Source organism: Lissotriton vulgaris, unplaced genomic scaffold (genome assembly GCF_964263255.1).
Source record: "Lissotriton vulgaris unplaced genomic scaffold, aLisVul1.2 SCAFFOLD_8090, whole genome shotgun sequence".
NCBI lineage: Eukaryota > Metazoa > Chordata > Amphibia > Caudata > Salamandridae > Lissotriton > Lissotriton vulgaris.
The window spans coordinates 1-13504 of record NW_028254110.1 but is presented as its reverse complement, the minus strand read 5'-3'; the positions used below and the strand labels follow the sequence as shown (position 1 = coordinate 13504).

Genomic DNA, 13504 nt, shown 5'->3' with positions numbered 1-13504 from the left:
CATGTCCTGGTAGTGACAAATAGCCTATTTTGTTTTTCACTACTGTGAGACATGCTCCTCACATAGGCTAGCATTGGGAATTCCCCTATATACTTTTAAGTGGTAATGCCCGATCAGAAAGGAGTAACTTTTTCATGTTTGGTATGTTTAGAGTGGCAATGATAACACTTCCTTACTGGTGAAGTAGGATTTCACATTACTATTTTAGAAATGCGACATTTAAAAATGACAATTTGTCTGTGCTTATAACTCTGTGTGCCTGACACCCTGTCTCCAATACACGGCTGGGTTTGATGACAGCTACACTTTGTGCATTCCCTCTAGACAGCCACAGCACAGGAAGGGCTGGGTATGACAGGGGATACACCTGCATTCATCTGTATACTGATATCTTTATGGGCAGGAAGGGGGTGAGGTAGCTCATACTTACATCTGAATAGGTGGTGTCCTGCCCTCACACAGAGGACTGATTTACCCTCTTCTGGTAGCCTAGAGCTAGGGCTGGGCTTAAAGGGATTCTTGTGCACTTCAGGGAGTTCCTTTGAAGACGCCCCATACATCAAAGGCACTTTTGGGTATAAGTACTGGGGCTCTGACCCCATCTAATCAGACATTGCGTGGGACTTGTAACCAAACCCTGCTGGCTCTACATTTGCACATTGGCAGAAGGACGGCTGGGCTTCCAGGAGGGAATGCCACTCTGCTAACTGCTTTGCTGTGTTGGTCTGCTGCCTGCTGATTGCTGGGCTACAGGAGGGACTGCCACTTTGCAACCTGCCTTGTTGTTTTGGCCTGCTGCCTGCTACCTTCTTTTGTGCCACCAACACAAGGGTTCTCCAAGGGCTTGTTGGCATGCCCCCTGTTCTTTTGGCATCTCAGGGTCATCAAAGGTATTCCCCTTTTGCTACCTCTGTAGTGGGACTCTGCAACTGGTGAGTCCGACAACAGGACTTGGACACAATCAATGCGTGGCTGACCAACCGTGTGTAAGGGGCACAGATAAGGCACTCTGCTCTACTGATGACCAAGCGTTTTGTTTGCCTTGACAAATCGAGTGCTCCACGGAGGGTCAGCATTCCTTTTTGGCTGAACTTGTGCAGCACATGCATTGTGTGCCAAACACTGGAACCGCTTTATCTACGTACGCATTGATGAGGCAATGTAGAGTACATCAACAACATCTGCCCCATCTTGAGGGTAGCGGCTGCCAAAGCAGTACTTCCGCCCCAACCCTGAGCAAGGTGGCTAGCTGGGAGAGGGAAATCGTTGGCTCCAGGATCCTTTTGCTGACCTCTGGATAGCTGGGACTGTCTTGAGGAAGCAAGGCTAGCCCAGCATGGTTCACCTGTCATCCTGTGGATTTGGCAGGAAAGAAAGGTATTGTTCTCATTAATCGGACTACAGAGGTTCCGAGCGCCAACCCACGCACTTGTGGACGATTGAGCTGTGTAGTGCTTTCCTCATCCCGAGTGACCCATACCAAGCTCTTGTGCAGTGCTGCTGGGGGCCTTGGTATGGTTCCGGCACAGTGAGGAAGTACTTATTGGATTTTGTATCACTGGGTTCTCCTGTTTATGTCGCAGTGCCTCTAATGCTGGAAGTGGGAGCCACAACTCCCATGAGGCCTTGCGCGTCATGCAAGACGCCGCGAGAGACAGCTCATAAGGAGGAAGTGGATCTTGGCCAGGCGTTGGAAATTCTTCATCCCCGCCGTGATTGCTGCAGTCCAAAGTTCCAGGAGAGGTCTGGCAAGTGTGCTCTGCACCAACTCTCGCTCTCAATACGTTTTGGGATCTCCGTTCTCCATTGGTAAGCGTCCTGCTCATGCGGAGGAAGGTTCAGGTTCTGTGTCCCTTGGGTTTTCGCCCAGCATTGTTGGCTGGTTGTTGGTAAGCTGCCAGCGTCCCTCAGCAGTAGCTCATTTGGCCTCACAGTCTCTTTATGTATTAAATATTTTATTGAGCATAGACAAAAAATGCACCTCATCCATTTCTGCAAAGGCCGTAACCAGTTTAGGGAGGCCGATCACAGTCTCTTTAGTTGTGACTGGCCTGGTACTGACAGTTCCTGTAATCAAGTGGCTACTCAAAAGCAGTCCTCACCCTTTGTTTTTTAAGTTCTATATTGTGTGGATCATAATCATTGGTGATTTAACCATATCTTCGGATTGAGACACTGAAGAATGTGTTATTGCTTGGATACTTATTTTCTGGAACAAGGTTTCTAACAATTTGTACTTCTGGCTCTATTTTAACAGGGGTAATAGGAGCTGTATGGGACTACGCTCTATCCCTCTGATGTACTGTGGAGTTTAGAAAGGGTAGGTTCCTGGTAAATTCTACTTCTGTGTATCATTGATGTTGTGTCTTCCTTAACGTCTGTATCTAACAGCAGAAAGTGATGTATGCTCGATGTATATTTTCTTCTGTTTCCTCAATGCAGCTATAACACCGCAAGCGTTGTTACCACACAGAAGGCACACTTTTTATTGAAGTTTCTTCTTCTACAGGTGTCATTCTTTTTTGTTACAGTTATAGGTGGTGGCGCTTCCCATTTATGGTTATTCTATGTATGTGTTATGTGACCATGGCTTCAAAATATTTATAATTGTGGTTGTCATTTCAGATCTTCTTCCTGGCTGTTCCCTTTCTTTTCTTCCCCCACTTGATCCTTCCACTGACCTGTGCCATTACAGCTATTAAGGCTTGGGTAGATCAAGAGGTGGACCATTCTGAGCAACAAACCGATCCTGAGGACAGACCGATCTGACACTTAGAAAGCATATATTGTATTAGTGCTGTTTTGACCTTAATGTGAAGTATTTTGGTGGTCTATTCATTGTTCATTGTGTTACGTTGTGTGTGTGTTGCACAAATACTTTACACAGTACCTCTTTAGATAAGCCTGCCTGCTCTGCCCAAGCTACCAGTGGGAGAGCACTAGCTATCTCATTTGTGTATCTAGCTTACCCTGACTAAAGTAGTGGGTTCTGCCTGGCTTTGGTATGTACCTTAGCCAATCAGAAACTGCTATTTCTAAGAGGTATGCACTGTGATTGTTTAGTATGAAATGGTATGGTATGGCCTGTCATTGTATAGTATTATCTGGTATGCCATGTTATTTGATAGTATGGTATGCTATGGTATGTTATAGTATGGAATGACCTGTCATTGTATATTATGGATTTGTTTAGCCTGTCACTGTATCATATGGTATAGGATGGTATGGCTTGTCATTGTACACTATAACCCCTTCAATGCTTCTGTCGGCCAACAGCCATCATGAGCACTACCTCCGTAGTGTTGCGCGCGTCTGCTGGCGACGCAGCCCTGCCCACCTAATATAACCGCCGCACCGCTGCGGAATTCACGCTGCGGTTAAGCGGATAGACTAACCTGTCATGGTTAAGTATGGTATGGTATGACCTGCCATTGTATAGTATGGCACTGTATGGTACGGTATGCCTTGTCTTTGTATGGTGTATTCTATGGTGCGGTATGGTATGATATCATATGGCCTGTCATGGTGTGTTACAGTATGGTAAGGCCTGTTGTTATATGTTTTGGTATAGCATGCTATAGTATTGTAGGGTAATGTATGACCTGTCATTTTAAATTATGGCATGGTGTGGTTGGTATGATATGGTATGACCTATCAATTGTATGGTATGGTATGGCATGATATGCTAAGGTATGGTATACTAAAGTATAGTATGGTATGGAAGGGTATGGCCTATCTCTGTATGGTATGGTATGGTATGGTATTGCCTGTCATTGTATAGTATGGTATTGTACAGTATGGTATGGTATGGCCCCACATAGTTTGGGATAGTATGATATTGTACCGCATGGTGTGTATGATATAGCATATCATCATATAGTATGGTACAGTGAGGTATGTTATGGCATGGTCTGTCATTGTTTAACATGGGCCTGTCATTATATAACATGATATGGTATGGCATGTAATTTAATAGTATGGTATAGTACAGTATGGTCTGGCCTCTCATGGTATGTTATTGTATGGTATGGCCTGTCGTTGTATAGTATGGTATGGCGTGGTGTGGTATGGTATGGTATGGTATGACCTGCCTTTGTGAAGTATGGTATAATATTATATGACATCTTGTTTTATAGTATGGTATAATAAGGCCTGTCATTGTATTAATTTGTTTGGTATGGTATGGCCTGGAATAGTATGGCCTATTATTGTGTTGTATGGTATACTATAGTATTGCTTGCCATTACATAGTATGGTATTGTAACATATTGTATGGGATGGTATGATATGGCATGCCATTGTATAGTATGGTATCGTCTAGCAAGGTGTGGTCTATCTTTGTATATTATGGCATGTATGTTATGGCATGTCATTTCATAGTATGGTACAGTATGGTATGACCTGACCTCTCATTGTATGTTATGGCATGGAATGGCCTCACATTGTATAGTAGGGTGTGTTATGGTGTTATATGGTAAGGCATTATATGTCCTGTAATAGTAAAATATGGTATGGCATGGTCTGTCAATGTGTAATATAGTATGGTATAGCCTTCCATTGTATTGCATGGTATGGTCTGTAATTGTATAATATGGTATGGTATGACCTTTGTAACCTCTGTCATGGTATGTTATGGTACTGTACGGTATGGTATGGTACAGCATGGTACGGTCTGGCATGATATGAAATGGTATAGTGTCGCTTGTCATTGTATCGTAAGGTTCATCATTGTATAGTATTGCACAGTATGGCATGGTATGGTATGGTATAGTGTAGTATGATATGGTATGGTATGCCTTATCATGGTATGGTCTGTAATTGTATAGTATGTTATGGTACAGTATGGCCTGTCATTGTACACTATTGTATGGTATAGTGTGGTATGAGTTGTCATTATATAGTATGGTATGGTCTGTTGTATAGAATGGTATATTATGACTGTGGTATGGACTGTCATTATATAGTATGGTATGGCCTGACATTTATTAGTGTAGTATGGTATGGTATGGCCTTTCGTTGCATAGTACAGTATGGTATGACCTGACACTGTAAAATATGGTATGGCCTATCATTGTAGAGTATGGTAGGGTATAATCTGTTATAACATGGCTTTTCATTGTATTGTATGGTATGGTGTGGTCAGTCGTTGTGTAGTATAGTATGGCCTGTCACTGTATAGAATGGCATGGTAAAGTTTGGCTCATCATGGCATGGTATGTTATGTTACGTCATGGTATGTATGATATGGCATATCACTGTATAGTATGGTACAGTGTATTATGGTTTGGCCTGTCAGTGTATAATATGGTACAGAATGTTATGGTCTGTCATTTAATAGTATTGTATGGTTTGCCACAGTGTGGTCTGGCCTCTCGTGGTATGGTATGTCTTTGTAAAGTATGGTATGACTTGTCATTGTATAGTTTGGTATGCTATGGTTGGAATGACCTGCCATTGTGGTGTATGGTATGGTTTGGCCTGTCGTATGGTATGGGATGGTGTGGCCTGTCGTTTTATAGTATGGTATGGTATGGTATAGCATGGTCTGCCATTGTACAGTATTGTATGGTGTGGCCTACCATTGTATAATTTGGCACTGTATGGTATTACTTGCTATTGTATGGTATGATATGGTATGGTAAGGTCTGCCATTGCATAGTATTGTATGTAATGACCTGTCATTAAATAGTAAGGTATAGGATTTTATGGTCTGGTATAGGTTGGTATGCTATGGAATGTCCTCTCGTTCTATAGTATTGTATAGCCTGTTTTGTACAGTATGGTATGTTGTGATATAATATGGTCTTCCATTGTATATTATGGTATGGTGTTGCCTGTCATTTTATAGCATGATATGGAATGGTATGGCCTGTCATTGTGCTGTATAATATGGTATGGTAATCTTTGTTACAATGTACACATTAAGCTACAGGAGGAAGTGCATTAAGAGCAGCTGATAAGGCCAAAATAGCGCTTTACAGTATAATGTTATTTCCACTCTATAATGTTCTATTCAACCGATAATCATGCAAACAGAAACCAATTCAAAACACACCCTGTTTTTTGCCTAAAACATTTATATCATTCCCAAGAAATCATATAGATCATGAAATACTTACCAACAAAGCACTTTGTCACAAACTAGATGCGTGTTTGAATAACAGCGATAGCTATAAGCCATTAATGTATTTTGAAATTATTTTTTAAAGTGGTGCTAACAATCTGTGGCCTGCTGGTGTTGTTCTAATGCACCAAAGAGTAGATGGGGAGATTTTGAAAAGGCACAAGGAAAAAACACGAACTTGGGAAACGAGCGAGAGAAAGCAACATCATGGAGCGATACCATGAGCAAGAGAACCTAAAAACACATACTATCTTACGAAGTGCGGCATGTAGAAGAAAAAAATTAGGCAGGGATAGAAAGCAGAAGCAGCGGAAGGACACTCCTAAAAAAAGGAAGTAATGCTTGTTCCATGCTTCAGGGAAGGAGGAACACTTAAACAGAAAATGAAGACAGCATGCACTGACCAAACAGGAGATGGCAAATAAGACTTTCAATGAAGTCAACGTGTTGTAAGCAAGTAGTGGGCTCCAAGCCCCTTTTCAGCTAACAAAATAGTGCATGCGCTGGGTGAGGCGAGACCTTAAAAAGAAAATAGCGACAGACAGAGGAACAGCAAACGGGGAGAAGAACCACGAACAGGAGCAAAAAACAGAGGAATAGAAACAGGGAAAAGAACAAGGAATAGGAGCTACAGAACCAGGAATAGAAACACGGAGGAGGACCAGAAAGATAAAAGTGAAGGAAGCAGACTGCTGCACCAGGAATAGGGTCAATAGGGAGTAGGAAGAAAGACATGACAGGAGGAAGAGGAACATCTGTACGTGTGAGTAGGAATCACAGTGGCAGCCACTGAACTTCAAACTCAAATGAGTACTAAAAGTAGGGGCTTTCACGGGTGGATATAGAAGCTCTCTGTCTAATCATGGACTGTGTGCACTGAGGCAATGCCGCAACACATACCTGTACACCCAGGATCCCAAAGATGATGAAGAAGGCACAGCAGATGAGGACGATGTTCCCAATGGGCTTTAGGGAGGAGATGAGGGTTTCCACAACCAGTTTGAGGCCGGGAGCTCGGCTGATGACCCTGTAAAGACAAACCACAATGGGGAATCCACTTCTGGCTCAGTCAGAGGATGGTGACACTCACCAACGAATGAAACAGTGGCATAACAAAAGCCCCGCAGCCCCTGCGGTGCGAGGGTGCCCCCTTTGGCACGTCTGGCCTGAGAGGTCCGGAGCTTGTTGGGGGGGGGGGGGGGGGGTGGGGGGGGGGGAGAATCCTGCATGTACTTTTCAGGGGAGGCCCTTCAAGTTTTGTTACCCACTGGTGGGTCCCACTAACCATGCGCTATTTTGTGTTTGGCAAGCAGTGAGTCTGCCTCCTCATAGCCTGTGTGCTCCTGTGCTCGATGCAGAAAAGGAGCAAAGATCTTGCCTCATGTGCATGGGGCTCAGCACCTATGAAAATGAAGTAACGCCCCATAGGAATTGCACTGGAGTGCACCCGAGCAATCCTTTTTTTTTTTTTTTTTTTAAAGGAGCGGTCCTAGCATTTGCAGCCTTTCCTTTATTATTAAGAATTTAGAGTGGTAGTTGCAAAATATATAATAACAGTATTAATGGAAACGTTGTGGAAGTGCCAGAAGGAGCTCTCACACTGCCTTTAGACCAATTAAGGACACATTTTATTGGTTTCCATTTCTTATTTTTAAAGGTAGATGATACAGGACTCAGTGATTTTGACTTGATGCAGCAGGCCTCTTACATGAATCTGTGTTGAAATCCGGCAGCCTTTTCTCCCGCAGGGAATCACAACGCATACCGCATACCATTACTTCGCAAGTTGGAACAACGTCTTGTGGAGGGGGTGGTGCTGGATGTTGGAATAGTATAATTTACTATTCCAACTCCAGTCTGTACAGACACTAGGGAAGTTGTTGGATTTTAAATCCAACACCTCCCCCCTCCGCAAGTCGTTGTTTCGACTTGCTGATTAATGGTATGCAGAATCACAACACGGTCGTTGTAACAACCGTGTTGTGATTCCCTGTGGGGAAAACGTTTCGGGGTGAACGTTGTTTACTCTCTTACATAGTTGCCAACATTTGAAACACATTTCCAGAGACACTTTGCAGCACAGCTATCAATTACTTACTTGTAAATTTACCACACCAACTGCCCCAAAGATCCACCTCCTCTGCTCAACCCACACAATCAGCATAATTTAACTCTGTCTACTTATCATAGTGCAGATTATAGGGCCTACTCAATAAAGAGAAGATTGCAGGGAATTGAGACAGGAATTTGAAACTTAAGGCCTAAGTATCTGAGTAGGAAAAATTCTCCCATTCAGCTGCATTGGAGAATTTTTCCAACTCAGCTACTTTGGCCTAAAGTTTGATATTCCCATTGCAGTTCCCTGCAATTCTCTCTGAAGTGCAATTGCTGGGACTGTCCCAGGATAGTGAATTACCTGGGACAGCCTCCAACTTCCCGGGCTGTCCGAGCAAAAACGGGACATTTCATTGGCAGCTGTGCTCCTATGGTAAAAGGCTTTTTAGATGAAAGTGGAGTTGGTGAATTTGCCTCCGTGAGCTTTTGGTTCTCTGAAATAAAGTAGATTCAAGAGATTTTATTAGAAGCCGACCAAGACCTTCTTACCACATTGCGTTGTCTCCCGAGTACTAACTGGCGTAAAGCACCTTGATGTGGCACATTTTAGGGCATTGTAGGTCTATACAACGGTGCACTCTTTTGACAGGATCAGTTTACTGCATTAAAGATCTGATCTGTTCGGTTTTATGTAGTATATGTATGTAGAATTTTTATAGTGCAAACTTTGTATAACGGAGCGGAGCGCTGTACAGGGTCAAAATAATGAAAGTGCCAAAATCCAACTCTTTCACCACTTGAAAGGCAAGACTATTGGCACACTTACAAGAGAGAAACAAGATGGAACATGTTGTTTACATCTTGGCGCACACTTTTTACATTTCACCGAAATATGTTGTATAAAGTTCAAACTAATTAAAGGTTAATTAAAAAAGTTAGTGGTTATCTATCAGAAAATAGGGGAATGAACCACATTAGTTTCAATACCAGAGTCACAGAACTTTTGGTCTCTGAGACCCCCAACCACACGTTTGCAGAATGCAGTGTATGTAATCTCAGCTTAGTGTGCTTCGGTGGATAGCGTCATCATCAGGTCTTTTCACTTGAGAGTCCCGTTCTACAATTGACATCAAAACCTCCACCAGGAGGGAGACTGTCTGGATTTTGACAGTGGTGAGTGGACTAAAACTATCTCCAAACCTTTAAGTGAATCTTTATCTGGGGAAAAGCATAAGATAGGGATAAGTCTAAAAACAAAAGCTGCGTTTAGTGGAAGAGTCACTGGTCCAATGTGTGATTGAGGGTCTCCAAGACAAAAAGTTCTGAGACTCTGGTATTGAGACTAATGTGGTTCATTCCCCCCTATCTGATAGATAACCAGTACCTCTTGGAAGCTGAATGAACCTCTGCTTCTTCCTCTCTCCGTTTTTTTGATCTGTACTAATTTTAAAAAGCACCATGAGTGAATCCATGCAGTAGCAGACCCTTTGCACAGGTTTCCTGGTCACCTTTCAGTTGCTAATCACTGTATTAAGGTGTTAAAGCGATACTAATAAGGAAAAACGCTTGCATGGACTGCATTATTGTGTGGTAAAGTGTGACGCTTTAGGCGGCATATTTTGCCTGTACTTGATGCATCAGGTCGTCAACCCTGCCGCATAATTCCAGTGACCCTGATTCTAGTGCACATGCAGGTCCATCGATGTCGCTAGTCCATTAAAACAGAGCCTCGTCGGCATTTCTGCTTTCTGTCTGAGGTGGTGTGCGGAGAGAGGAGACGTCAGTCTTTTCCACTGCTTCTGTTCCTGAGGGTGAAGGGGGCTCATGGGTCTTGTATTATGTCTACAGTCTAAAGGTGCCTTATAGTTCAGGACTGCCTCAATCGAGAAGAGCTGTTGGTTGACCAGATACTGCCCCAGTTGTGCCAAGCTCAAGAGGCCTAGTGAAAACCAGCAGGTGGGAGTGGAGTGGGATTCCCTCTTAATGAGAGTCACTTCCTCCACCACTGCCATTAACTTCACTTTATTGACGCCAGTAACTCTGCCCAACGAGTTTCAAAAAGCTACATCTACCAACAATTGGAAGTTTAATAATGACACTCACTAAAGCTGAACGGGAAGCAAAATCGCACTTTTGCCATAATTTGAAAGTTTAACACTCTTGTAAACACCACCAAATGAGGATGGTAAAATTCCACTTCTACAAATAAGTGAAAGTTTTAAAACTCTGTTTACAACAGGCCAATTTACATCACTGGACTCGGATGACACAGTATCACTCTTGTCATTAATATTAAAATATAATAATAATAATAATAATAAGGTGCATAGGAAGAACTCATCGATGTACCCACCTCTAGGATCAAGCCAAAGCCGAAATCGGATGAGCAAAGCTCGATTGAGGTTGTTCCACTTGGATTCTGAAATCAGGCGCAAAGACCACATCAATGACTTTTGGGATTCCGAGTGGGCCACGTTCCAGGACTTCTCCTTGTGGTAACTCTGGTATCCCCTATATGAATTTTCAAGGGGAAAAACTGTTTGTGGCGCCGTGGCCACACCTGTAGTACAGGCAGATGCTGCCTGTTACTCCCAGGCAGATCTGGAAGCATTTGGCACAATAAACCGCCCAGGATAAAGCTGCTGCTGTGCAGCCATGGTACTTCCCCAAAGCTCAGACAGAGGTGCATTAAGGGCTTTTTAAAAGGTGAGGAAGGGGTGAAATGTCCTCAAGAAGGGAATTCCACTGTTTGGGAACCAAAGACCTGCAGGTCCCTCTGCCCACAAGTATCAAAAGGAGAAGGCCAAGGAAATGCAAATTAAGACAAAAAAGAGGATGAAATGACCAGAAGGATAGATTGTTCAAAACTGACACGGCTGAACCAGGGCTCCCTCCTACAACAGTCATTAAGTGATATTCAGATTACTATAGAAAATTACTCCTCGCCCTGAATGTGTGGCTTTCTTGACAACTGCAGTATTCTTAGCAGGTAGAAATGGGGAGTTGGCTTAAAAAAAGGAGAATGAAGAAAGAGATGGAGTGAAAGCAAAGGCTGTTTCATATCAAAAGAGGAAAATAGAAGGCATCTTTCTCCAAATTATGCAAATGCCTCCTGTCAGTTTAATCCCCTAACGGCCCCCATGAATGATGTCATGTAAATATTAGGGAGCAGGACAGGGGGGTGGGGGACTTCAGACTTCACTCACGAAGGGGTTAATGCAAATGAATCCATAACACCTACTGCCTACAGTTTGACACTTAACCTGGGTTGTAACACCAGAACAACTCAAGGGTCAACAAAGAATTGGTGATAGAAGCTTGGCAACCCAGCACACAAAGGCAGGGAGTGAACTCTAAAAGGATGTGGCTAGAGTCCTACTACTGACCTCAGATATCATCTTGTACACTCATGAGCGTGGTCTTAGACCCAAGGGGGGTCTCCAATTGGGCCCTCCTGTTCAACATAACACAAATACTGATTAGCAAATACTGCGCTAGAATTGTCATAAAGCAAGGGATCCTTGCTACAGCACAAGCACAGCTAGGAAGAGCCGGTTCCATGAAGGTTTCTAAGGCTAAGGCTGAGACCAGGCTGTTGCTAAACAATATGTTGGCGGTATAATCAACAGGAGGGAAGACACATCAAATAGATGTCTCATGAATGCAAGAGTGGTGTCCTGTGGGAACCAACGGGGCAAAAAAGAACTAAGTGACTGGTAAATTTAAATGTAATTGATACTTGTATAGCGCACTACTCACCCGCAAGGGTCTCAAGGCGCTTGTACGAATACCAATGTGGAACTCATCCTGGCTTTCCCTGTGAGGCGTCCACTCCTGGGCACCCCCAAGGCTGAGGCCAGGTATCCTTAGCATTGTGGGGGCCGTTGTGGAGATTAAGCAAGCTATTGCCCAGAGTTGCACTCCATGATTGGAATAGGCACCGAGGCGAGAATTATCAGGTCCGTGGAATTTTGAGCCCAAGACCCGACCCGCCGAGGCGGGGAGTTGAACCCTGGTCCCGAGCTAGACCTCTGCATCAGGGTCTGCCACTCTAATCATTGAGCCACACTTCTCCACTCCACTGGTGAATGAAGAGAACAAACACCAGCCAGCTGAAGCAAGAGTCCAATGTCAGCCTGAGAGCTTGATCAAACCCAGGACAGAATGAGTCAGAGGGACGATGGACTGTTACACCCATCTCCATAAACCTCACCTTTTGCTCGCAAAATATGTTCAGAAACTAAGAATCAGATGTACAAAATGATTCTGCCATTATAGACCGTGCAATTCTCGAAAGCTCTGGGTTTGCAACAATAAAAATCCTTATATGTTGTACACAAAACCAATTTTATGAGTTTTTCAGACTCAAAATGTTTTTTTGCTGCAAACACCAAATCCCAATTTGTAAGGGGTGTGAAAGGGGAGTACCTTCCAAATTTGAATTGGTAGCCTTTGTCTCAATGGCTTGTGGGGGCCATTCCGGTTGCAAACCAAGGACCAACGGACGACTTCTCAAAGAAGTGGTAACTGATTCCCAAGGGAGAAGGGATTCCCCTTTTTGAATTAGGTTGGAAGCCTAAGGAGCTACCTGTTCCTTCTGAGTTTTCTCGATTAAGGAACTTTTTTAAAGCATCAGCCATTGCTTTAAGGAACTCAGGGGCATATTATCAAGGGGGTTTATCTCCGCTTTTTTGGCTTTAAAAGCCAAGAAAGCGGAGATAAAATTATCTCCCTATTACCAAGCTGCCGCTAACACCAGTTAGTGACAGCTGGTAGGAGATAGCGACCATCTTGGGCCCCACTTTGCATGTCAGTGATATTTATCACTAATGAGATGCAAAGTGGGCGTGCCAAGATGTTAGCGACTGAAAACAGTCGCTAACATCGCTATCTCCTATTACCAACCTTTGGAGATATTCGCGCTAAGCGGGAATATCTCCAAAAGCTAACACCTGCCCTGAGCAGTTCTTAGCCATGTTATCCAATGGGAGGTGGATAACATGGCTAAGAGCATTTGCTCGATAATGCATGAATATCGCGGACTTTTCAGCGATATTCATGCATTGCGGCCGTTTTTTATCGCATTTGCGATAAACCTTGCTAATAGCAAGGTTTATCTGTGATAAAAATCGCCGATGTGCGGCGATAATTTTTGTCTCTAAACAAGTTAGAGACAAAAATTATCGCTAGTTGTTGGTAATATGCCCCACAGATCCTGTAAAAAAAAAAGTTGCCCATCTGGTAATGAAAATAGTGGAATGGTGGTGCTGCCCCTTGCAGGCCACTATTTCTGTGTTTGTAGACAATCACAGAGAGTTGCAAACT

General features: G+C 43.5%; 1 protein-coding gene across 1 annotated transcript in view; it reads right to left on the bottom strand.

Moving 5' to 3' along the window:
• Window positions 1-7151, bottom strand: part of LOC147660661 (voltage-dependent T-type calcium channel subunit alpha-1I-like) — a gene marked incomplete at its 5' end in the record, with an annotated part of 33672 nt that extends 26521 nt beyond the window's left edge. Inside the window, one exon of the mRNA XM_086951552.1 lies at window positions 7025-7151. Within this exon, the coding sequence (XP_086807678.1) occupies window positions 7025-7151 (127 nt within the window). The remainder of the gene's footprint in view (window positions 1-7024) is intronic.
• Window positions 7152-13504: the final 6353 nt, after the last annotated feature.